Raw genomic sequence first — 27576 nt, 5'->3', positions numbered from 1 at the left:
TTTTTATTACTATTTATCCAGCGCTGTGTAAATCTTATTGTTATTTTAATTAAAATATCTTTTAATTTAAAGTTAAAACTGTTTTTTTATTAAAATACTCGTGCATATAAAATTCAACTTATCATAAATTAAACACATGATTTGACAAATGACGAAATTGATATACCATTAAATCTAATATTAAAAAGACCTTTATAATTGTTTATCATTTTTTCAATATTATTAATTAATATATAAATTATATTTATAATTAACAATGATAACATAATTAATTTATGCTGCGACAAAAGGTTCAAATCAGTATTTAATTAAAAATAATTTATAAATTAAGTTTATATAAATTAGTCCAAAACAATATCATAAATATAAAAATATCCATTATAATTATGTTTGGGTTAAAAAATTATTGCATATTATATATCAAATTATTAAAACATTAAAATGCCCATATCTCATAATATAAAATTTAACGCATGTTTATTTTGTAATGTAGAAAAAGAGTACCTGTCTCATAGCATACGTAGAAAGAGTAGCTCACGCTGAGGACAACTAAAAAGCACAGAGTAAAGAAGTTGACTTTCAAAACAAAGTTTCCTTCCACAACAAAAATCAATGGCATAAAAATATATCATTTGGCTCCATAATCTATCGGCATAGAAGAACAGAAAACAAAATATAATACTGTTATTACATGATTGATCACGTAAACCATGATCTGAACTACAAGTGCTAAAACCCCATTATCCACCACGCCTTCCCATGAAGGCACAAGATGGAGGAGAAAAAAGGAAAGACAGGGAGCGGAGAAAAAGAAAGAGACCAAGGCGGGAATACAGCCCACACAAGCTAGTAACAAAATTGCTCGTCCATAACCTAGTAACAATATTACTCCTCCATTGGGAGAGTTTCCTCGATCTGTGAGGATACCTTGACCTTGATCTTGGATGTTTGAGATTGCTCTTGTAGCACTGAAGGAGCTTTGACCATGTGGATATCCTGCTCCACCTCTTTTCTCTTCTCTTCCAGCTCCTTGGCTTTGTTGCCCTTCCACCTGTCCATATGTTCAATTTATGAATAGTTTTTATTAAAATGAAACATCTTCTAGCTTTTACATCAGTAATGGAGTGGATGGCAAACCTCTTTTCAATGTGTTTGATTTGCCTGCGAGATCGAACTTTATCAATTGTCTTGATAGCCTTTAGAGTATTCTCAGCAAGATTCCTGTCATATCTTTCGGGCCTATTTCTCTTTCTCTCAAACTCAAAGGTTGAATCCTAGGCAAGGGAGAAAGAAATAAGCATCAGGACAAAAGGCAAAAAATTGTTTTTTTTTTTTCAACCAATAGAAATACAAGGATCATCCTAAGAAGTTGAAAGCAAAGGAATTCTCTTAACTTGCGTCATGTCCTTCCCATGTAAGCGCCTATAGGCCTTCGTCCATTTTACTTTGCGTGGGTTTCTCTTCATTTTAAAGTTCTTGTGACATTTAGACCTACAAAACCGAAAGATCTGCAGAGACATTGGTAATCAGAAACATGAATGACAATAATTGCTCTAAAATGACATAAGCTCAGACTGAGCAACATAGGTAAGAAATTTGCAGTTTAATAAACCAGAATTGCAAGATGAGGATTATTAAACAGAAATCTCCTCAACCTAATAACTAATAGTGTCCAACAATGTTGAATTCAAGACAATAATGATGAGAAACTTCTCAATCAATCATGCATCAAGTTCATAAAATCTCATTTCCATAATTCTCAAGTACATTACACTATAGGTGGACATAAAAACAACAATCAAATTAAAGGTTGGAAAAACCTAAGTCAATCTGCATGCAAACTGACATGTAAGTTCAATTACACTGATTCTTTTCAAACTATAACTACATAAACTACAACTTGCTTATAATATGAACTAAGCCAACCGACATTGGAGTTTATCAATCTTGCTTAACCAACTCAGAAATAACAAGTTCAAGCAATGCAGGGCAGTGACGACACCTCTATGAATCATCAGTGAAACATTAATTTAATCTCTAATTGACCCAATAAAAATCATGTACTACGAGCTGAAAATACTTTTTGAAACATTTAGACAACAACATATGAGTACATTACAGAAAATTCCTGCAATAGAGTACCCAAGAATACTGTATGTAAAACAATTACCTTTGCATCATTACGAACAAACTGGATGCCATGTCCAGGATATACAGTAGACGAGCAGAACCAACATTTCTCCAATCTCATTGTGTCTGTGGTTTAAGCAACCACAATTTCTGAAGAAAGAAATAAAAACAACCAGCATAAGTGCAAAACATATGAAGAAAGCAAACAAAAGGCCATGCTACTGCCAATTTCAACATTATAAAAGAGAAGGCCACTAATTCAATTCAAGCACTAAAGGCAAAACAATAGATAGACAAATGGTTACAATATAGTATGATTAGCACCAAGAAAATGACTGCAAAGAGCAAACAAAGGAAAGAGAATCTGGGAGACAAGAAAAAGATGAATAGGCAAAGAAACACTACAGTATCCTAAACTTAATCAAATAAAACCTTGAAAAGATCCTTCGCTATGTTAATTATTAATTTACTTGAGCATTTTGCTCCCTTCGCTAGAATGAAGGGTAGACGAGAAACAACATATTGACAGTATAAGAATACATGAGTAAACTGGAATCCGATTTTTAATTATCGAAGCACGCGAAGGAATCAAAAGTTTGAAACAGCTAGCAAAGCGAAAAGCTAATTCATATTTCATACCCACCCAACAACCAGAAGCACAGTTTTGATATCTAAATAAAACACTGGAAGCACAGTTTGTTTTACAGAAAAAGAAAAATCGAAGGTGCGTCGAGCGAACAGCTCCGGAAAAAACACAGCAGCAAGGAGGAAGAAACAAATATAACAGAGGAAAAAAAAAAAGAGGCAATAAGGGACGGCGACTGAGTTAGAAAATGATAAAACCCTACCATTTGAAAGAAGATGTCATAGTAGTTTTGGACATTTCTTGGGCCTCTACTAGAAATTAACCCGCACATTGTTCGGATTAATAAAATAATTTCTAATTTAAAATTAATAACAAATCTATATAATTTTAATTATATAAAATTTATTTATTTGTTAAAATAAATAAATTTACAATGAAATTAATTTCTAATCAAATTATTTTAAATTTTCAAAATTTTAATAAAATTATAATAATTAATCTTATATAATTTTAATTATATGAAATCAAAATAGCTTTAAAAGATGTATTTCTTATAATAAGGTGAATTAACCCTCCAAATTGTCTTTTCAACGCAATCCTTTATTTAAACATCCAACAATACTGAAAAGCCTCCAAAATTTTGTATAATCATAACTTAGTAAAATTGAGTTGCATATCATCAAATTAGAAGGTCAACTAACAAAATTCATTTAACAAAGTCAATAGATTTACACAAATTTACACTTTTTTCTGATTTCTCACCAAATTAATAACATGGTATCGATTAAATAAATTAATCAACTAGATTGAAGGACTAAACAAAATATATCCAAAAAAAGATTTATAAACAAAAGCTTTATAGGAATAAGTAACTCAAAACGAGAAAACAAAGAGAAAAAGACATCAAGGAAGAGAATAGCATGAGTGGCAAATAGACCCATCAAACAAAAAACCCATAACTCGTAAAATCACAAAATTAAATGGAAAACAGTTCTATAACCTAAAAATAAAATTCATGATCCACATAAACGACTAATTTAATTCTCATATATTGCAGCAAATCTAAAGTGAGATCTAAAAAAAAAATAAAACAACTAATAAAATGAAATATTAAAAAAAATGGAGATAAATAAGAGAGAAAATCAAAAGAATAAAAATAATAAATTACCTTTGCCTTTGGGAAGAATGTTAAGGAGGCCTTGGAAGAAAATAGAATTAGAATTTGTAATTTGTTACATTTGTAATTATCTTGTATACAATTATTAATTTTTATAATATGATTAACTAAATTAGTCAAGTCATCATTATTATTCATAGGATCCATTTTAATATTTTTTGACAGGCTACTAATTCTTACACTTTTCTTCATTATTCACTAGTATGTATAACTACAGAAATTCGAGTAGACCCTACTATAATTTTATGTATCAATAATATAAATTTAATTAATAATAAAATAATAAAAAAATTATTAAAAAAATTAAACTGATTTTTAATTAACCGCAACAAATAAAAATTTCAACTTAAACATAATTCTAATATGATTTAGGCTATGATAATCCATTTTAATATAATTTTTTAAATTTTTAATTTTATGTAGAATTTTTGTTATACAATTTTTAAACACAAATTAAACTACTCATACAATATAAATATTAAATTATCAAATATAACAACATAACATCTAAAAAATATATATGAATTTTTAAAGTAAAAATTCATACCTTATATAAACTAACAGACCTACAAAAATTATAAATATCAGTTATATTTACATAATTTCTTATTCAATTATATCAAAATATTATTATATAATGACATTACTAAAAATTAATAAAAAAGTTTCTACATAAATTTTTAAATATCATCATACTTGCTCATTCATAATTTCTTACTCATTTATATTCAAAAATTATTACAAAAGATAATACATTTAAACTTGACTGCACTATTTCATCATACTAACAAAGTCTTTTACTCAGTCATATCTAAATATCATTATATAATATTGTAAGAAAAATAATACAATAACATTTATCACTTGAAAATTTTAATATAATTATACTGCAAAAACATTATATGAAAACTAACCTAAAAAATTATTTGAAGGTATAATAAAATATTTTTATAATATTCAATTCTATAAATACGTTACCCATACTCTGTGATCTTCGTCCATAATTTGCTATCTAAAAAAAAATTTATACAAAATATTTCACAATTTTTTTGTGTTTGATATATTAATTATATGTTTTAATATTTTTTTGAATTTCAGCTTTTCGTAAAATCTTTTTAATCGCTAAAAGCCTTGTTTTAATTATTTATCAATTCTTTTTTTTCTACAAAGTCATTTTTTTTTTTAAATATTGTGATATGTTTGGAAATACAAAAACATTATATATAAAATATTTATAACTACAACAATATCGTACTTATAAAATTTCCTTATAGTCATAATTATTTTTCTCATTTATACAACTACAAAAAATATTATAAATAATATTACCACTATGAAAAAAATAAACAATAATACACATATTATAAAGGTAAAAGGTAGGGATAACTTTTTAAATTTTTGGTCGAATCTCAATTAAGTCTTTAAACTTTAAATTAAAATAACTAAGCCCTTAAATTAAATAATACAAAACAAATTAAGCCCCCTTATGCAACTCCTTTACTTTTGGCGTTAACTATTTTGGCAAAAGGTACCAATAGCCCCCTAAACTTTAAACCAAATCTCAATTAATTCTTTAAACTATAAGATGAACAATTAAGACCTTAAACTAAAAGATTAAAATTTCATCAAAAGAAAAAAGATAAAACCCTTTCATTTTTCACACCTAGGTTTTATCTTTTTTTTTTCTTTTTCTGAAAGAATTATTTTGTATTATTTCTTAGAAATATAAAAGCAATAGAATTTATAATTTTAGTGTCTTTATGTTATTGCTTGTTATTTTATATGGACCATTATCAATAAAAATAATTATAGTAGTAACGGAGTTGCATAAAGGGGTTTAATTGTTATGTGTTATTTAGTTTAAAGGCTTAATTATTCTAACTTAAAGTTTAAGGGCTTAATTTATATTTATTCAAAAGTTTGGGGAGTTAACTGTACGTTTTACCAAAATAGTCAACAGTAGTAGTAATGGAGTTGTATGGAGGACCCTAATTATTCCGTATTATGTAGCTTAAGGGCTTAATTGTCCAACTTAAAATTTAAAAATGTATATGTACCTTTTGCCTATATAGAACTACAATAAAATGTATAAAAAATTATATAACATAATAAATAATAATACAGAGAAATTTATAGTTAGCACTACTACAAAGAAATATAAAATCACAATAAATGTAAAAAAATTATAAATGACATAATATACACAAAAATAAACATAATTAAAAAATTGCAGATATAGCTTCTTACCCTATATGATGATTTTTTTGTATAACTACAATAATAGCTACAAAATTATAAATATTATTATATAATAATATACTAGAGATTTTAAAATAAAAGAGACAAAAATATTATACTTACAACTATTATCTTTCTAATATAAAGTAAAAAATATAAAAAATTTCTTTAACTCCACCAAAAGAAAAAGAAAGAAAAAGAGATAGAGTAGTTTACTACTAAAATAAAGAAAGAAAGAAGAGATTTTTATTGTTCGCTAAAGAAAGAAAGAAAAACAGAGAGGAAGAATGAAAGAAAGAGTTAAATGAGACAAAGGTCTGGTTCACGGGTTCAACATTAAATTTTTTTTAAAGTGAAAGTAGGGTGTCAAGCTATTATTGCATGCATGCATGCATGCACTAGCTCACATACTACTTTCCTTTTACCAAAAAATAACACCTTGCTTTCTTAGAATTCTTACACTATGCACACGTCTCTGCACACACCAGAGAATCTCTATCATAAAAAAAGAACGTTGGCCTTGTCACCCTAGAGGACTTGCGAATAGGTCTGTCCCCCAGTCCTCTTGGCTCACAAGACCAATGTTCTTTTTTTTCCTCCATTTGACCAGTTTAAATATCTATCCTAAATTAGAAATTTTTTTCAAAGCATTCTAAAATGAGAATTTAATTAAAATTTCACCTGAAAATGAGAAATATTTTTTCAAAAACATTAATTAAAAAAAAGCCAGATATGTGAGCTTCAAAGATGCAAGTAGACTATCTCCATTTGGAGATTAAAGATAGAAGAGCTCGCGAGAAGATTACCATCAATGGAGAGCTAAAATAGGAGAGAACAATGAAGAACAAATATTAAGTCTCTCAAATGGATTGGCAAGATAGAATTCTTCATTCAATATGGACATCAACTATATCAAATCAAGAAAATTAAGGCAAAAGTGACACTTTTAAACCTTAGTCTTGATTGTATATATTTGATGTGTTTGTGAGAGTAGTTATTGAATATACATGTGTTAAATAGTTTTATTGTGCATATATATTATATGTTGAAGTATAATTGTATAGTTTGACGTGTAATAACCTTTTGAATTATGTACTTAATCTTATGATTTAATACATGCTACATTTATTCCACAATTGGTACCATCATAGAGAATGTTTTGTTATCTTATGTATGCTAACCCTTAAGGACTCAATAAGTTAAAGGATACCAAACTTATGGATTCTTGTAGATATACTTCAAGAAGAAGGTTCTTGTATCATGCTTTAAAAAAAGGACATGAGCCAAGTTTGAGCAAGCATGAGTGCAAATTAAGATACATGCTTTTAGGGGGGTCTAAATATTGATAATACTAAATTTGAAAAGCAAAAGTGAAATATATCCATCTCTTGACTTATTTTGATTAAAATAATTTAAATTTTTATTTTCATGCCCCCAAAGATTTTAAAATATACTTTATACTTGAATTGATGAAAAATAAATTTTACTCTTAAGATAAATACATCTTATTCTTGATTAAGCTAACTCATTGCTCCTTCAAAGGTAGCTATTTGTGCTTTTATTTTTATAGGTAATATAAATAAAATATATGGGTGGCAGTTTCGAGCGTTCATTCAAGTGTACTAGTGACCACGGCATTGCAAGGCTTTACAACTTAATCAGGAATACATTAACAGGTCATAAAGACTAGAACAGAGAAGGAAGTTTCCACTTAGGTAATCACCATGATACTTTTTCTAAATTTATGACATAACTATCTTCCTTAAAAAAGTATCGCCACACCTAGAGATGGGTTCAAAAACCAACTTCTTTAATTGTGTATTTCTACCTTTAATTTTATTAGTTAATAATTTATTCTCTATAAATGCAATATATAATTTCTACATATAAATAGTAAGCATGGCTGTGATCCGCCTAATTCTAGTCCATTTTATTAAGTCTAGCCCAACCTTACTTGTTATTACCCTAATTGACTAATCATATTTCATATAAAATACTCACTTAGTCTAGTCCAATGTAATTTGTTTAGGCCCAATCTTACTAGCCTGTAACTTAATTGGACTACCATTTGCATGATAAAGCCTGTTTTACTTTCCTAGTTAAGTGGGTTAATTCATTATTAAACATGGCAAAGCCTACCTAAGTCTAATTAAGTTTTATAATTAGGTGCAAATTTACATTTCTTTAACCTAATGGACTACATCTACATGCAAAGGTCCAATTTTAACATATGTCTTTATAGGTTAATTTTAATTAGCAATTATACATCAATCAATCAGATATGTCCACTATTTTTACAGATTATAACTAAAGAAATAAAAAGCAACAAAAATGAAGGAAACTAATAAAAATACATTCCTTATACAACTACTGACTTAAAATAAATAGAATTAAACTAAAACGGACAAAATCTAGTAAAAACGGGTGAAAACGGACAGGTCGAAAGATGAATAGCCGATTGGCTGTATGCTAAGTCAATCAACTATATTTCGATCTAATTGATTGCGTAACTCTTTGGGCGACAATTCTATCAATTTTTTCAGTTTTTAGCAAATTTGGACTTCGAAACACCCCGAGAAACGATTAATACATATGAAAATAAAGCAAAATTAATTAGCAAACAATTAAAATGAAAAAAATAAGCAAACAAATAATAGAAAAGGTAAACCAGATCAAAGCATGGAAAATATGCATTTTAAGTGAACTTACTGTGATTTAAGCCCAAATAAGAACATATGTGAAATTCAATCAGTCATCATGCTCAAATTGATTATTATTCATGAAGTTAATAAGAAAATAAAAAGAACTGATAGATTCTAAATATGCTAGCAATAAAATGAAAAGGTTAATAGAAATAAGCACGATTAACTGTATGTAAAGCCGATTGGCTCTAGAGGCTGGCAAGAGCTAAATTTTCTTTATTTTAGCCTTTAAACCTAATCGTTCAACCGATTTTGACTATTCTAGTCAATTTGGCCAAATTTTGGTGGTTCTTATTTCAAAATGTAACATTTTGACTTGATCAAGCGTGACCTTAACCAAGACTTTGACTTTCCACACTTCCGTGAGACTTGAGAAATAACAATTTTTATTATTGGATTTTTCATAATTCTCTTGATATCTAGATTCAAAAATCTATGCTTACAAAGTACAAAGTGATTTCGAAGAGAAAATACTCAAGAACTCTTGATGAATATGAAGAGAACAACATACCAAGAACCATTATCAAAGTCAAAGAATTTAGTATTTTTAACTTTCTAATATGCTCAAGGAGATTCAATTGATCTTAGTATTAAAGAAATTTGCTAGTGGAAGTTTAGTTGCTATATTATTCTTAAATGGTATTTACTCTTCACTCTTCAATGAACTTCATGAGTTTTGAGTAAATCTTTATGTTACACTTAAATTCTTATTTACTAAATTTTCTATGTCTTATTAATATCAACCATTACCTTCTTATCCTTCTTTCTATTAACAACAAGTGGTCTCACCCTTATACTTGTTAACTGTGAAAATGATTATTAGGTTAAGGAGAAGCTTAATCTATATGATTATCATGCTTAGGGGGAGATATAAATGAACTAACATTACACTTGGAGAAATATAGTTATTTTTATTTTGTAGGAAAGTCATTTAAGCTTCAAAAACTCTCTCCATCATTTAAATGTCAATTGATCAATCTACAAAGGTTGAAAATAAGTTGGAGGAGCTAAATTATCTATTCTTGAAATCTTGCTACAAAAGAAGGAGAATCATGCATCAAATTTCTATCATATTAAGGGGATATATCCAAATCTCACTTGCACATTGGTTTTAGATATGTTTTAAATATTATAGATGAAGTATTTGAATATATACTCTCATACCTCAAGGTTTCAAATGGTAATATATTATAGGGCGATAAATTGATTTTTTTTAATCATGCTCTTTTGATATTGTCTATATCATTTTCCACATTTTATGAAAATTCATAGTTTATACCAAAAATTATGGTTTGAGGGGAGATATATTTTTAGTTATGCAAATAATACCTTTTTAAAGGGGGAGTAAACATATAATGAAGATTCTCAAGTTGTAAAAAAAATGAAAAATATACATATATCTTTTTATTTCATACATTCATTTAAATTCTTATATTTTCAATATCTACACTTTATGTTAGTGACCCTTTTTAAATGATTCCAAAAGGGGAGAATTATTTTGATTATTGCATGAATGTTTTGTCATCATAAAAAATGTGGAGAATATTGGCCCATAAGGTTTCATATATGATTTTGATAATGCAAAACATTATTATTACTAACAATCTTATTTTGTGTTGTTGTTGTTAGCAAGTACACTTTGATTTCCATTGATGCAACAACACAAAATAATATCAAGAGTTGGAGTATGAAATATGAAGATATAAGCATGAATATTGATTCAAGAGTTAGGGATTTGAAGACTTGAGTCAATATAAAGATCAAAATAAAATTATGAAGTAATAAAGTTGAAAATAATGATAGAACATATAAGGGAAATGCATAGAGCATTCAGAGGCAAGAAATTCATGAGTAAGGATGATCTTTATGAGAGTAAAACGATAACTAAAGTTTGAAGAATAAACTATACTACTTGAAAGAGTTATGAGGGCAAGCCATACATTGTTGGATAGCTACAACAGTCTAGTTTTATAAAAAAAATTATTATAATTTTTTGGAGCTTGAAAAATAGAGTTTCAAATTTTTGAGTGAATTATACTCAAGTTGTCATATTAGATTGCAGCAGATAAAATCAATTAGAATTAGTGGCATTATTTCTACAAGAAGAATTTTAGTATTTCTTTCTTCATATTTACAGCTTTGAAAGTCTAGTTTTATATGCAAAAGGTCTTACATCAATCTCAGGTGTATGGAAGGCGCAATGGTCAAAATACAGAAGCATGTTCACACTATTAAGACTATATAAGCAATGAGATATCTTGATCTTTTAGAGTATGAAGATGGTTGATTTTGAAGTTTCTTAAAATACACAGTTGTGGTGGATTGACTAACACTTCTAACAAAATAAATAGTTCATCATTTGGAGTTATATATAGCTCAAGATTTTAAATTTTGAAATGATCACGCCCTTGAATAATTTTCAGGTCTATGAACAATCGGAAACCACCTTTAGAGCCGTTAAAGTGGGAAAATTATAATTGTTGCATCCTTTGCACTTGTAAAGTTCGTTCACGCCCATGACACCCTTTAAATAACTATATCTTTATCTTAAATGGGATAACAACTATTTCTTGCTTGGAGCTACAAATATTCATTTGCAAAATGGAATGTAAAGGTTCTTGAGCTCTCCAAACTGCATATACAAGTAAGAAACATTTCCAAACATTAATGGGAGATTAAATCATCATCAAACCCTCTTATTCTTCATTCTTTAGATTGAAATACTTAGTGTGAGGATAGCGAGCTCACTCTACTTTTGTTCTTAAGCTTATTTAAAGAGCGGGTTTATTTTTTTATAACATTATTAAAACACCTTTTTAAGAAGACTTAAGGTTGAATTTTGATTGAGTTGTTTGAAAAACCTTATAATACTTTCTAAACACTCATTAGGTAATGAGAGTTGGGTTAAAAAGAAATTAAGTTTGTCCTATTGTAAAGGTTTGAGTATTAGCCATAGATAACACTTGGATTTAAGGGCTAGCATCGAAACACTTGTAAGAAGTTTGAGTGCGAGCTTGAAAACACTTGGATTTAATCTTGCACCCATGAAATAATCACTAATATTGAAAATTCCAAGTGAAGCTTGAAGAGTGGACATAGGCAATGAGTTGGTCAAACCATTATAAATTTCTGAGTTTAATTTTCTCTTTCCTAAGCTTATATATTTACTTGTATTTGTTTTATTACTTGTATTCTGATATTGGATTATTTAATTGCTTAGATTAATTGCTTATGCTACTATTGATTGTGATAGTCGAAACTTTTAAAGAAAAAGTTTTTAGTTGAATTTGATTTTTATAAACAACCAATTCACTTTCCCTCTTAATTACCATAAGATATTTCATGTGTCCTATCTTAATATAAAAGTGAGATTATTAATTAAAAATAAGAGATAATGAGTTTCATTTTTTATGTATAACAAAAAAATTAAGTAGAAATAATTCAAAATTCATTATTCTTTACGAGAAAAAATGGTAAAAAGATTGATTTGTAACACTAAAACCTACATTTTGCTTTATGAAAAATAATACTTTTGATATTTTAATCTAAATACTAAATTGTTTTCAATTAGAGTTTTTTCTTTTGTTATTTGTTTGTTCTCTTCTTTCTCTACCATTTCTCTTTTTTTTTTTTTGCTTTTTATCAAAAATAGTGAATTTTGATGTTTTAACTCTCTTTTTTTCTTTATAGTTGTTTCCATCTGATAACTCTTAATTATACTTAGAGAATAACAAATAATAAAGATACATGTCTAGAGAAAGTTGTATAAAATTGTAACTATTTGTAAAGTTTATATAGCAAATTGTTACTAATTTAAAATTAAGATGGGATGTATAAGTTCAAGCTAGATAGACTCATTCTTTCTAAAAATAAAGATTAAAATTTAAATCTTACTAAATATAAAAAGGTAAGTACATAAATGATAGAAAATTTTTATTTACACTTGGTGTATACACCATAATGAATAAGAAAGTGATATGTATATACAAGTGTTTTACACTTTGAGATTGAATGATTGAAATATGCTCAATTATTTAAAGCTAAAAAATATCTGTCAATTATCTATTGGTTTGGTGTATAGGTGGGGACATACACTTAAACTAGACAAAAAAATTTCAAAAATGAATGTGTTATTTGCCTAAATAATAAAAAGATCTTATAATATATTTTTTAATATTTTAATACTAAGTGCATAAACCATTGACATTTTGATATCCAACAGACTAATATTTTCCATCTATTATGGTTGATGACGTAGTATTTATTTTATTGAAAGAGATTAATAAAAAAATCTTATTAATTAGTTAAAAAAATATCATGAATAGAAATTATTTTATAAGAGTATTCTAACAATGCTCTCTATATGTGCCTTTCTATTAAATTATAACTAATTATGTCTCTATTTTAATTTTTCTTGAAATATGTGTGTTCCAACAACATTCTTTATTTTACTATCTAATTAAATTTTTATTAATAAAATAATAAGGGAAAAAAATAAATAAGGAGAGAGAATGTGACTCCTAAATTATTTTAAAGAATTTCTCTAAAGCTTTATTTTTGCATATACTTCATTTAATAAAAAGGAAGCATAATTTAAGAATTTGTTAAAGACACTCTAAACATAATTATTGTCATATTAGCACTACATCATCATAAATATCATCATAAATTTAATAATGTTACTATGTTTGGTATGAAAGGTAATAATGTGAATTGTAGGTTTCATCAATTAACTCCCCAATAGCAAAAATACTATAATAAGTTGAATTAGAAGAAAAACTAGAAATTACCAATTTAATCCACAAATTCGGATCGTTCAAATATTGAAGTAAGAAGATGGATGCTACTTAACCCCTTTACCAACAAGGATAAAGATACTAAGATAGACTTTGAATTTCCTCTTATGCCACAAACAAGAAAGTTTGATAAATAACAAGAAAACAAAGATTTTGATTTTAACACCACAAGCTAGAATAAAGCTTGATAAGTCACAAAGTTCAAACAAGAAATTAAAGACAAAATTTCTCACAATAAAACTCAAACAAAGTTATAATTCATATATCAAATTCAATCCCCCAAAGAAAGAAAAAAGACTTGTTTATATAGAATACAATTCCATGCACACACTACTAAAATAAAATCTCACACATAGGATTACTTTTACTCTTAAATAGCCTTAGTAACCACTACCCACATTAGTAGTCATTACTTAGTATTAATTATCCCATTAACTTGTATATGGTGACTCTTAATAATCACTACCCATATAGAGTACAAGTTCATGCACACACTACTAAAATAGACTCACACACATAGGATTACTTTTACTCTTTAATGGCCTTAGTAACCACTACCCACATTAGTAACTATTACTTGGTATTAATTACCTCATTAACTTGTATATGGTGGCTACATATAACCCTAATTGTTATTAACACAAAAATAAGTTAAATATTATTCCTTGGGCCTTCATGGATGCCTTATTGGGTTGAAATTCTTGGGCTTTCCAAATATCATTAATTAAACCCAATATGGCTTTTTGAATATTCTTGGATTTGAACCTTGTGATTGGGCCTTCTTGTACTATTAATAGATCTTGAATCTCTTTAAGTTTTGAACTTGGATTCACATCAGGTAATTTTTCTCATTGTTAAAATTTTTAAAAACATTTTAGATCCTATAATGATCTAATCTTAAATATTAAGATAAAATTAGAATAGTGTGTTTTTTTCTATAATACTATTTAGTTTTCATATTATTTTGTTAATAAATGACATTTAATTTTTACTTGCATTAAAATTTTACAGTTTTACATAAAACTGCATAGTTTTAATTTTTCGTATTATTTTACTTTTTATATGTATTATAGGTAAGGTACTTGTAAATTCATCTTGCTCTAAACTTATTCAATGAATATACTAAGTTTCTCTTTCATCTTTCTAGCCTTTTAAGTCTTTAATCTTAGCCTTGGACCCTATTAATGTGCAAAGGATTACTTGAAATCTCTGAGCTTTAGGATTCACATCAAATAATTTAATGGAAAAAAATATTGCAAAAAGAAACTACACAAAATATATACCCAAATTTGCCAAGTTCAAGAAATTGTCAATTATAAGGAATTGGTAGTCGAATACAACTTACTCAAGTTAAAAGTACAACGTAAAACTGAAAATAATTACTAACAAAACGTTCCGTAATCCTATGGAAAATGAGAGCATATATAGTGTGATAATACTATGATAAAACCCTAGATTTACATGTACTTAAAGAGGAAGCTGGAGACTGCAGCAGCATAGATAAGCACAGGAAAAAGGATGATGATCTGGGCATAAGTGTTTGATATTGGAGAACCGTTTTTGAGTGACGATGGAGTTGTAACCGGATCAGGTGGAGCAAACTGAACATAGACTGCAAGTTTCATTCCCTTGAAGCAGTAGCCACCACTGCTAAGAAAATAATATGGCTTTGCATTTGTAAGATTAAACACATCACGTCCCCCCCTTGTAATATTTGTCACGAAACCTTTGTCAATGCACTTGTCGTAGCTTGTCCTGTTCACCTCCAGCACGTTATAGCAGCTTCTATTAAACCCAAAATCTTGAGAAAGAAAAACAGAAAAATTACAGTTGCATTAGACCAGATTTTACTGCATGTTCTTGCATCAAATACTGCAGGAAAATTTGGAAACTTGTAAGGCAGTGAAAGGGAACTTACATAGCCAATCACCAACATAGAAATTTTCATGACTCGCCCATTCTGTGAAGTTGGTATTGGGTCTCCAAGTATATTTTCCTCCCCCAACTCTATGCAAGACTGGCTTTCTGCAATCTGCATTGAGTGACATGATCGCCACCATCATCAACCAAAGAAGCAATTTTCTCCAACTCCAAGCCTCCATTTTCAGTCTCTCACTTCACTATATGTATGGCTTGATGGAGGCATTAATTGGTAAGTAGTCCTGAAGGGGTTAAATAAACAGTAGGCACATATGAGTATCTTCTTGTAGATTGGAAGTTGGCAATCATTTTAGCATGAATAAGACTAGCTGTTAGTTTTTTTTTTTTTTTTTTTTCTGAACTTGTGATAAATTTACTGTAAGATCATCAATTTCCCATGGGATTGATCAACCCATATTTGTTTTAAATGGACCATTTTAATTTACAAAGAAATTAATTGATTAATTAATTAATTGTCTTTTAATTAAAGGTTTATATAAGAGATTGAAACATAAAGGCAGTGTCTAGGAAATCGTCCTTCCCCTGCTTCAACTGCCATATCATGCTTTACAAGTTGAAATTGTACAAGTAGAGTGGGTTCATGGGAATTAGGACTGCCAGCAGTTAGTTACTGTTAACTGAATTATAGGATAATTCCTTTATACTAATAAATAAAAAATAATAATTAATTATTGGAAAATAATATTTTCCACTGTACCAATATAGTGCCATAAATGAATCAAATATCTCGCAAGTTATTGACAGTTTGAATCAATAAAAAGTTCGTTCGAAGTCGTTCGTTAATTAAACAAGCCGAGCTCGAGTTCGATTTTATCGAGCCAAGTTCGAGTTTCATAGAGTTTGATTCGTAAGCTCGCGAACCTACTTGTTTATTGACTCGCAAACAGATGCGTGAACATGCTTATGAGCTCGAGCTCGAGCTCAGCTCATTTATAAAATTCGTAAACAAGTTTGCAATCTGGCTCGTTTATAAAGTTCATGAGCAAGCTCGTTTATAAGCTCGACATGCAGACTCGTTAGTAAGCTCCTTTATAGATTCGAGCTCAAATTTAAAATAATAATAATAATAATAATAATAATATAACTATAATATTTAAATGAAGCTATTTATATTAAGAACTACAATAAAAAATAATAAATAAATATATTCTATAATAATTTAATAAAATGTGTATTTTCAAATTAGATGAAATAAAATTGACTCATTTTAGCTTTTATTTTTCTTATAAATTATAATATATTACAATAATAAAAATATTCTAATTGCATCCTTTAATTATACTACTTTAATAAAAATTTATTTATTATTAAAATTTTAATTAGTATATAATATATCATGATTAACTAGATAATAGCATAAAAAGAAAAAAATTAAATATTGTATGTAAATGAGGATAGTCAAATATTGCAATTATTGTAAAATCTTATATGTATCTTAATTTTTTGACATAAAGTATTTTATTTTAGTCTTATACTCTTCAGTTTCTAGATATCTCATATTTGTCCAACTCGATTTTTAAAATCAATAGAGTGGAGTGTTTGGTGTTGGCTCATATACTTTCTTTGAGAAAATCTTAATTTAATTAAAATTTTGAATTGAATTTATGTATATATTCATAAATGGTAATCAAATTGAAAACTAAGTTAAAATAAATTAAAACTATAAGTTAAGATATTATTATGAAAAACTTTTAGCTACTTTATAATATCACACTTCGATTATTTTATATTTTAATTTTTTTAAATATTATTCATTAAAAGGTGAGTGATGTTAAAAAAATTATAGAGCTGATATATATATTTCTTTTTAACTTAACACAGTCTTGTGATATATTTAATATGGTGTTCTTGTAATATTTATGATTTATTGGTCTTTACTTATTCATATTGTTTTAAATAATACTTTTTTGTATGTTTTGTTGTATTTTTATAGATGCTGATGTTAATTATTTTTGTTGTATTGTTTTGCTAAATTTGATACTTTCATAATTTCTTGCTATATTTTTAGATGTTGTTATTGATTAATTTAATTATTAAAAAATACTTAACGAACTCGAGCTCGAATTGCTTAACGAGCTCAAACTCGAGCTTTTCTCATTATGCAACCACTTAACAAATTAAATATAAACCGAGCTCGAGCTATTCATCGAACCGAGCTAGTTGCGAACTAAGTTTGAATTATTTGCAAACTTAATTATTTTTAAATGAGTCGAGCTTGAGCTCTATTACAAAAGCTTAAATCGAACTTGAATCTCTATTAAAATTAAACAAACCAAATATGAAGTTGTTGTTATTTAGCTTAACTTGGTTCGATTGCGGCACTAGTTCTAGTGATCATGTTTAGCATCACATGTCTAAGGGTGAGAAAAAAGAAAAACTGAAATAAATAATAAACAGAAACTTAACGGTCAGTTCTTTTTAGTGATCAAGGTTTGGTTCTTTATTTGGATTTAGGGTTAGTGGTGCTTCAATATGTTCATTAGCAATAAATCAAGCAAATACTTTCTTTATGGTCTGGCATATATATGGCTTGTTTAATTAATCAACATATGATTATTAAAAAAATAACTCTAGTAATTGTAAACTAAGCCAATCCTTAAGTATAACTTTATAAATTAGTTTTCTATTATCAATACCATGAATTCACCCATTTCAATATGATATATTCATGTGCGAGATCTTCTTCAATCAAAATAAATTTTATTTAGGAAAAGAAAGAATAAAGAAAATACAATACAAGCTAAAATAGTAAAAATGAAAATGAATTATTTTGTGTGAGAATATACGAATTTAAATAATCTAAACTGAATAATGTTAGACTTTTTCGGAAAATACAAAAATATTAAAGGAAATTACAAAAGATAATTGTCAACTATTTAAATGACTAGTTCAATTCTCTCCGGAAACTACTTCGACCATTTCATTTAATAGTAATTGACATTTTATTTGAATAAAAAAATCAATTTTATGTAATTTTTTTATATTCAATGCCACATTAATTTTCTTTCTCTTTTATTTTATTTTTATGTTAATCTTATTTAAAGTATTGAAATAGGCTTAATAAAGTTTGAGTATATCTAGAAATGCCAACACATAAGGTATGTGCTCATTTAAGGATATCGAACTCAAATCTGAATAAAATACATATATCCAAACCTATCCCGAATCATTTAAAAAATTATCTTTTTTATCCAAACTCGTCTCAAATCTGAATAGAAATATCCACATACTATCTGAACCCGATAAAAACCCGTTTAATATATATAGCTATTAAATAAATTTTATGAATATCTTAAATGGGTAGTTGGAATCCTACCTGTTAAATACCCATTTATGTAAATATTCAGATATTTAAAGGGATATCTATTTACCAATCCGTTGACAATAATTAAATTTTAAAACATATTAATTAAAATTAATCAAAATAAAAGAAAGTATAAAATCTAAATCATGTAGTTTTAAATAAAATTCTATAATTTTAATTCTTTTTACTATTTTATTTTATATACATAATATATATGTATGTCATTTAAATAGATATCGGATACCAGATTTTGATGCTCTATACCTGTATATGTTTAAATAATAAAAAAAATCATAAATATCCATTTCTTTTATCAAATTTATGTTTCTTTTGTTGTATTTTTCTTGTGTTAAAATATCGAGAATAGTCATTGATTTTTATTTTTTTTGTTGATTTTGGATAAAATAATTGAAAAACAACCACATCGTAAATTTAAAAAAAAATTAGAAAAACAGTTTTTTTTTTTTTTTAAAGTTTAGACAGTAAAATCAATATTTTTTATTAATTTTAGAATAATTTTAAAAAACTCTCTTAAGTAATCAAGTTTGGGTAGTGGATATCCAAAAATTTAAATTCGAACATATGATACATACTCTACATAAGTAATAAAATTCAACTTTGAACCATATATAATTACACGTACCCATCCTATTAGGACTCCGCCGGGTTGGATACTCAGAAATACCCACCTAACTGTTATCTAAAATATATTTATAAAAGAATAATTTAGTCTTATTTAACTATTTTAATCACTAAAATCAACAATTACTATGGAAATAAAGGAAGTCTAAGTTTTAGTCATTTTGTAATGGATGGATCTATCAAAAGAATATTCTATCAATAGCACTAGCTATACTATTTGTTGCATTTAAAGTGGAGTTCACATATTCTAAATTATTAAAATTCAATAATATAAATTTTTTCCTTTTGTTTTTTCACAAAAGAGGGTTTCATTAATAATAATAATAATAATAATAATATAATAATAATAATAATAAAATTACTCTTACAAAATTGCTCCATTAAAAATTCTTCGAAAGGATTTCAAAGAGAAAAGAATGCAATAAAAAAAGAGAAAAGCACGACCCAAAAAAGATGCTACATAAATCAGAATTTTAAAATTATGAAACTATCTAGGACAATCATCCTCAATAATAAAAATTAAGTATCTGATTAGTCACTTTTATATTCAAAATTTAATAACAGAAAAGAAAAAAAAAATTAAACCATATCCGCAGAACAGCATCCTTTTAACAATCAGTTGCTAAAACCTAGGATGCCTTCAACGAATTTCGACAAAGTTTTAGAAGAAGAAGATGCAACCTAATAAAACACTCACAAAAGTAACAGGCATAACAATTTGGCCACAAAAATATTTAGATGGGGAAGCAAAGTTGAGTGATGAAGCAGGTGGTGAAGTGGGTGAAATATTGTCAACATTGACAGCAACTTTCATTCCTCCAAAGCAATACCCTCCACTGCTGAGGAAGTAATATGTCTTTGGCTCAGTCAGTTTAACCACATCTCGCCCACCCCTTGTGAAATTCTTTATGAAGCCTACATCATTGCAGTTTTCGTAGCTTGTCTTGTTCACCTCCAGAACATTGTGCATTCTCTTGTCAAATCCAAAAACTACAATGGAAAATAATATGCATGTCAGTAGCTAGTAATACCAAGACAAGTGCTTCTTTATGAAAAGAAAGATGAATTTGGTCGATCGCTAAATATTTTATTTATTTTGTAGCAAGTGTCTTTCGTATTTGTCAATCTGTAAAAGGTGACTAGAATCTTAATCACAAATGTCGTAATGTTATATAAACAAATTAAACCTAAAATACTTAACTCATATACAATTTGGACTTGTATCATTAAATATAGCTAACTATTCTTGAAGGACATCAGTTTTTCTCAAAAGAAAGAAAAAGAAAGAAGACATGTGTTATGTAGTTACTGTCTACGAATGGTCTGTCAAGTTGTCTTTCAAGATTGGCGCATGATAAGATAGCCAACTACTCTCTGAGCTCCCAAGAACAATCTTTCTACTTCTTGGAAATAGTTCCAATTTGACCTTTTCGCCATTTTAGAATTAAATTTTGAAGTTTTTATGCTCAAATGCTTAGCCTTCCTAAATCTCATGTAAAACCATTGGGTTAGTTTATTATTGACTAATTAAAACATTTCAGTGTAGTTCGGTTGTAAATAGTGGGTATTTGGGTACGTACTAAAAGATAAAGGACGTAAAAAACTTGAAGAATGATTTGCAAGATTTGAACTCGATCACAGATTCTACCCTCCCAAGATTGAAGCACACCAAATACTACAAGTAGTTCCACACTTGGGACTACGTAGAAAACATTTTCTACCCAAACAAATAACAAAACCAATATATTCAAATTGCTGTGTACTGATTTTTCCCCTAAAGTTATCATAATGTGATTCTAAATCTTTCATTAATGATTAATGTTATTTTATTATAGTGAGATGTTTGTCGCGGATGAATGCTACATCCATAAAATTTTGAAATTCTTTTATAAAAAAGTCTCAGAACTTCAAAGGAGATGATGCAACTGTAAATCCACCAAGAAATAATGTTTTTAGATTACAATTTAACCCAAGATCAGTTAATAAACAATTAAAGAATCATACAAGAGGGTGTGTATATATTATTCAATTGATGAAAAATACAAGCAATTGGAGACAAAATTAAAAATAAATAAATATAAATTTAAAGGAACTCACAGAGCCAATCACCAACATAAAAGTGATGACGACTGGACCAGTCAGAGAAATTGAGATTAGGATGCCATGCCTGTTTCCCTCCTCCCACATAATACACTTCTCCTTTCACACCCTTCATTATCATCATCACTGCCACAACCACTAAACTCAAGATTACAATTTTTCTTAAAACTTGATACTCCATTCTCAGTTTCATGTTGTTTTAATTTTAGGGTTCCAAAAGAATTAGAATGATTTTGCATTTAAATCGGGCCTTAAAAGTTTTAAGTCTATTTTGGGCAAGGGATTTGGTAGTAGACATTAAATAAAAATATACATATGTTAATTGTCTACTTGTCTGAATACGATCGCATTAGGAATTAAAGATCTTTCTATTTCAGGCTTGGCACACTTGTCACTTTCTATCGCAGGTTCACATTAAAATTTAATGTTATATTTGATTGAAATTCATTAAAAATTTTATACTTTTAAACAGAATTCATATACAAATAAATTCTTATGTTCAGCACGTTATATAAAATATATTTCAAATGAAATGAATTTTATAAACAATTCTATAGTTCAACTTATTATTTTATTTGGTCAACAATATCTTTATTAATTTTAAATTAATCAAAGAGTGATTATTTTAGACTTCACCTATCTATGTATATATTTCATAATTAATTATTTTTAAAAAAATTTAATTTCATTCTTCATAAATATCTTTTTTTAATTCTACCAATATTTTTTAAAAAGAGCTGATGGAATTAACACTATTAGACTCTTTAAAATTATTTTGCCAAATTAATAATTATAAAGTTAAATTAAAGGTCTACCAACATAGTTTTAAAATTATAAATTATAAATTATTAATATTACAACTTGCTCTTCTCATGCAAATAATAATTATCATGAAAGCAATAAATTTTTTAATAACAAACTATTAAAAATCTTACAACTCATTTAGCCAAAAAGATCTTAATACAGCTGTAAAAGTCTTACGAATCATTTGACGAAAAAAATCTAACACAATATCAAAAGACTACCATAATTCTTCAATTACTAACATATTTTTACTAATATGATTAATACCGGCTATTCACTTTCATTTTCTTCTCCAATCAAGCAAGCTTAACATCACCATCACATGTAAAAAAATCTCTTAACTAAATATTCATTATCCTTTAAAAAGTCAAGAGCATCCATTACCTCCCACTTGACTAATCCTAATTTTTCCAACTCTGTTGTAATTTCACTTGCAATATATAATATATATATATATATGTTGACTGCTAGTTATGATTGCACATGCAATTTATTTCATTGAATAAGTGACCTCCATAAGCTCATCATCATTAACATCATATGTGATTCTTCTTTTTTCTACCTCCTCCTTTAGAAGGCAATTTTGATTGCCGAGAAGCTGATGAAAAATTTGTCATGAGTTGGTGACCCTGGAATAAATCAAGCTGAAGGATCTGGTTGCTCCAAAAGCACCTCATCATTCATTTGCATCTCATCAATATCATCATTATGTATATCATGTTCTATTCGCCACCTATGAAGTTTCTCTTTCGCAGTTTCAGTACCACCTCTATTTGCTCAAACTTTTTTAAATAGCTCATGAGCATCCTCTAAGAAATGAAGTTCTCCCGCATCAAAATAATACTCAATCTCAATCTCCAAAATAATACTCAATCTTAACTTGAAAGTAATAACAAATGATACAGTACCCATAAGGTATATGTAAGAAAATAAAACAAAAGAACTTGTTTCTAAATAAAAATTATCTGGAATATAAAGTTTAGTACCATAGTTGGTCAAAATTCTATTAAACTTTAGGACTGAAATGGTCGATCAATCAATCTAAGAGTTTAAAATTGGAAGAGAAAGAAAAGAAAAAAGATGAAAATTTATGCAAAGATAAAGCTTTGTATATCATATCATATCACAAAGTATAAGCCCTAAGAAAATCAACGATTCTCACGAGGTCATGACAAAATAAAATAAAAAGAAGGTGGCTTTTTCTAATATTCAAAGAACTTATTTCTGCTCACATCAGCAGAACAGAAAGGAACACACTGTCTTAAATATTAAAGATGAAAAATTACAAAATACTAGTTTTGATAGAATTATTGATAACTAATTTATAAATTTAAATTAAGAAATATCATCACCATTCTTCTATCCATCACAAAAAGAAAGAAAGAATGGAACTTATATAATATTTTGCATTGATTAATTTCATAGCCCAAAGGAATAAAAGTATTAAAAAAATATAGAGAAACAAAGTGGAAAGAATACATGTATGACACTTTCCCAAACACTTGGTATAGCCTCAATTCTTTTGTGATGTCATTCCAACCAAATCCTCTTTTGTTGTCCAAAAGTTCAATAGCATATTCATTAGCTTTTGAATAATCTTCAGTCGATTAACCGCTTTATCTTTGTTAATTATTTTTCCAATCTTTTAGAATTTCACATTAAGCATAGCAATAACATGCTTCCAAGATTTTTATTAAACTGCTTCTCATTCTTGTTCCTTTTGGCTTTTTCTTCTTTTAAAAGATCAAGAAGGACTTTATCCATCTCTTTTGGCCAATGAAAATACTTTTCAGTTGCTCTAGAACTATTCACAACTTCAACTTCAGCATTAATTGGTGTCTTCATCTGTCTATAATAATATAGGTACTAGAGCTAATAATTATAAAAGTCATGATCAACCAATTAGAGAATCTAATTATAAAAAAATTTAAATAACCAATAAGCATAAAGAAACTAATAAAGTTTACATATCAATAAGCATAAAAGGAACTAGTAAAGTTCACATGTCAACAAACATAAAGGAATAAATAAAGTTACTATCATATAAGGATCCTACGATCTAGACACATATCTTGCCACATAATCGTAGCTATGCTGTTTCTTATTTTCTCTTCTTGCCTTGCATCTGCATCTTTAGTTTTGTGTTCTACTTCATTTACTTCATTGTCATATTGCATTACTTCATCATCACCTTCACATAAAAGATTTCTATCTGGATCATACATCATGAGAAAATTATGTAAAATGCAACAAGAAAGAACGATTTTAGAAATTGTATGAATATTATATTTTGATTTTGTTCCGCTAGATATAATAGGAAATTTTTATTCTAACACTTCAAAATCCCTTTCAATTGCATTATGTAAAGAAGCATGACAAAGATTGAATAGCTCCTTTAAAGTCTCAAGAGGACGATGAGGGTACTCTTTCAAATGGTATCTAGTGCTTCAAAAAGGAGTAATAAATCTAGACCTCAAAGGATAACCAGCATCAACTAGGTAAAATTTTCCTATATTAAATTAAAATTTTTAATTCCTTAAATTAAAGAATGACAATATATAGCATATTCTTATGAAATTATCTCGAGGAACTATCAAATTATCTTTCCTAGTTAAACTAGCTTCAAGAATCCTTGAGTCTGAAGCTGACCCTTCCTAACCAAATAAAATATAGGTAAATTTCAAGTCAAAAGTGCATGCAACTAATATATTCATTGTATATATTCCTTTTCTCCCCCTATATCTCGATACATATGCTTTTGGAAGTTTAACTGAAATATGTATACCATCAATAGCACCAATATAATTCTACACAAAAAATAGAATTCATAAAAATACTAACATTTTATTTTATTTTATTATTATATTTAAAGACAAATTAAAAATTATAAAGCTAAGTTAAAATGTCTACCTAAAAGAAAGGATAAATTCTTCCTTCACTAGTCAAGATTTCAAGAGAGATTGCATAACCATTTTATTGCACCAAAAACTCATTTTCTAGAGATATAATTGCCCTTAGGACTTGGTGAAAATGATGGCTTATAGTTTCCTCACTTCGATGAAAGAAAAATTTTACAGTTCGATTCTTTACATTATGAGCTAAAATGTGTAAAAACTTTACAACTTGTTCCTCCACACAACTGAATTGAGTATCTCTAAGTAGATTTTTTTTTTTGTTTTAATATGTTGACTAGTATTTTTAAATGTATCTGGTCCCATACATAAGATGTTTTTTGCATCGGGATTGTTTTGTAATTGTCATATTAATTCTTGTTGAAAAATTTGTCTCCTAGTATTAAACTTCGTCAATGGTTTCTCAATAAATCGATAAACATGAAGAAAGAAAGCTAAATAACCAGCATATCCTATAAAAGATGCTAGAGCATTCCTGTGAATGTTCCTCATATTACTTGATAGTTTCAGTTGAGTATAAATTTGATTTAGAAAAATTACTGCAGTAGCAAAGAATAACAAATTATTAGACAAACAAAATTATGCATAAAACATAATTCAAAAGTAAAAGTATATATAATGTCAGTAAATGAATACATGTACTTTTAGACCTTTGAAGGCAATACCATTTTGAAAACATTGATGATGTTAATAAGCCATGTGGTATAGTGATAAGCCTACACAAGTTTTAAAGCTTCAAAATACAAAATTTGAGTTTTGGAACTTTATTCATTGAGCTCTTACTTGACTGGGGTGGAGGAGCTTATTAGGCGTGGGAATGTTCTTTCTAATTGGTGGCAAAAGATATATCTAATTAAAGCTAAGGAAAACAAGAAAAAAGGAAAAGAAATATACAAGTTGATTCACCTATTTTAAATTGTATAATGCATATTTGGAAAAAATATTAATAAAGTAAATATGAACTTGTATGTAATACATAATTGTTTATCTTAAGCTTAATTTTTATTGTCAAAGGAAATAAAAAGTCTAGTTTTCTATTTCTATCTTTGGCTACTAATTTCTAGCCCTTGGCCCAAGTTTCAAATTTTTCTGTAAGAATACAAAATTAGTTGCTACAAACTATACTAGGCTATCAGTTCACGTTATGGGACTAACCTAATTAAGGGTGTACCATTAAATTTGAGTTATTAATTATCCATCTATTGCCCATAATTTTAGTCAACGAAGTGCTATAATAAGTCAATATATCTTAAATTCATTTTTTTTATTTTTTTTCAAAGGCAAATTATTAATCTTGAAAGGGAATACTAATAGAGTAAGGAAAAAGAGACAAAGGTATAGGAGTCGATGAGCTTGATGTGAACCTAATTGATGATTTAAAAAATCGATTGGAACTTGAACAACAAAAAAGAAATACTTCAAGCTCAAGTGCTAAATGGTGGAGACTATAATAATAAAGCAATAGAGTCAGGCAAGTCTCTTGAAAAACAAGTCAAGAAATAGAGTTTTTTTTCATTTCTTTAAGTTATTAGGTTTCTACTTACTACTCCTTATATATTAATTATATGTATTCTCCATACTACAATAGCAAACCTAATTGAGAGGTTTTATAATCCAACCAAAGGACAAATTCTTTTAAATGGAGTTCTTCTAGTAGAGATTAGTCATGAACATCTATATAACAAAGTAATTTCATATATACCTATTACTTCTATTACCTGCAAAATGGAAAATATTAATTAAAAGTAGTTTTTTGATTGCATAATATTAACTAAAAGTAGCATAGTGGCCGAGGAGCCTGTTCTTTTCAACTGTTATATAAAGGAAAACATAGCCTATAGGTAATGTGGGTAAAATCAATAGCATTGACATAGAAAATACAGCTGTAAGTTTCTATCTCTTCCTAACAATGTAGTAACCTATCTTTAATTTTTTATACCTTAATTCCTTTAATCAAGTTGACATGATTGCAATGTTTTAGAAAATGGCAAATGCGCATGAATTCATATCAAAATTTCTAGATACCAAACTAATGTATGATCAAACATATATACACAAACACAGCAGTGGGTAAAGATGTATTTGATGCTATTAGATTGAGATAATATAAAAAAGAACAAGGATCAATTGAATAACATAAACCATGAAATATACAGCCAATAATCAAACACATGATAAGTGCTTAAGGCTCTTACTTTTGAGCTTTATTTTATATTAATTTCACCTTCAGTTGAGTTTGATTTG

The 27576-nt window shown here is 27.6% G+C and overlaps 3 protein-coding genes and 1 pseudogene across 5 annotated transcripts; all 4 read right to left on the bottom strand.

The window, feature by feature from the left end:
* Positions 1-595: 595 nt before the first annotated feature.
* LOC8279606 (probable ribosome biogenesis protein RLP24) lies at positions 596-3054 on the bottom strand. 3 transcript variants are annotated; one of them, XM_015724526.3, is made up of 5 exons: positions 2979-3054; positions 2171-2280; positions 1395-1508; positions 1138-1274; positions 596-1051 (listed from the first exon to the last, which is right to left on the bottom strand). In XM_015724526.3, the coding sequence occupies exons 2-5, from the start codon at positions 2249-2251 to the stop codon at positions 886-888; spliced, it is 498 nt and encodes a 165-aa protein (XP_015580012.1). In that variant the 5' UTR covers positions 2252-2280; positions 2979-3054; the 3' UTR covers positions 596-885. The 3 variants fall into 3 exon arrangements, with proteins under 3 accessions (XP_015580012.1, XP_015580013.1, XP_002527762.1); XM_015724527.3 differs by having other exon boundaries at positions 2770-2979; XM_002527716.4 differs by lacking the exon at positions 2979-3054 and adding an exon at positions 2774-2972.
* Positions 3055-14942: 11888 nt separating this feature from the next.
* On the bottom strand, positions 14943-16300 carry LOC125370986 (lamin-like protein). Its single transcript, XM_048378557.1, has 2 exons — positions 15548-16300; positions 14943-15430 (listed from the first exon to the last, which is right to left on the bottom strand). Exons 1-2 carry the CDS (start codon positions 15729-15731, stop codon positions 15087-15089), a joined length of 528 nt encoding a protein of 175 aa, XP_048234514.1. The 5' UTR covers positions 15732-16300; the 3' UTR covers positions 14943-15086.
* Positions 16301-20029: 3729 nt separating this feature from the next.
* LOC8279604 (lamin-like protein) lies at positions 20030-21856 on the bottom strand. Its single transcript, XM_015724528.2, has 2 exons — positions 21614-21856; positions 20030-20506 (listed from the first exon to the last, which is right to left on the bottom strand). Exons 1-2 carry the CDS (start codon positions 21807-21809, stop codon positions 20178-20180), a joined length of 525 nt encoding a protein of 174 aa, XP_015580014.2. The 5' UTR covers positions 21810-21856; the 3' UTR covers positions 20030-20177.
* A 1203-nt stretch (positions 21857-23059) lies between these two features.
* On the bottom strand, positions 23060-25134 carry LOC125370940 (annotated as a pseudogene).
* Between the last annotated feature and the right edge of the window lie 2442 nt (positions 25135-27576).

Source organism: Ricinus communis, chromosome 8 (assembly GCF_019578655.1).
Source record: "Ricinus communis isolate WT05 ecotype wild-type chromosome 8, ASM1957865v1, whole genome shotgun sequence".
Lineage (NCBI taxonomy): Eukaryota > Viridiplantae > Streptophyta > Magnoliopsida > Malpighiales > Euphorbiaceae > Ricinus > Ricinus communis.
Note: the sequence above shows the minus strand (reverse complement) of the source record. Positions and strands in the feature narration are given on the sequence as shown.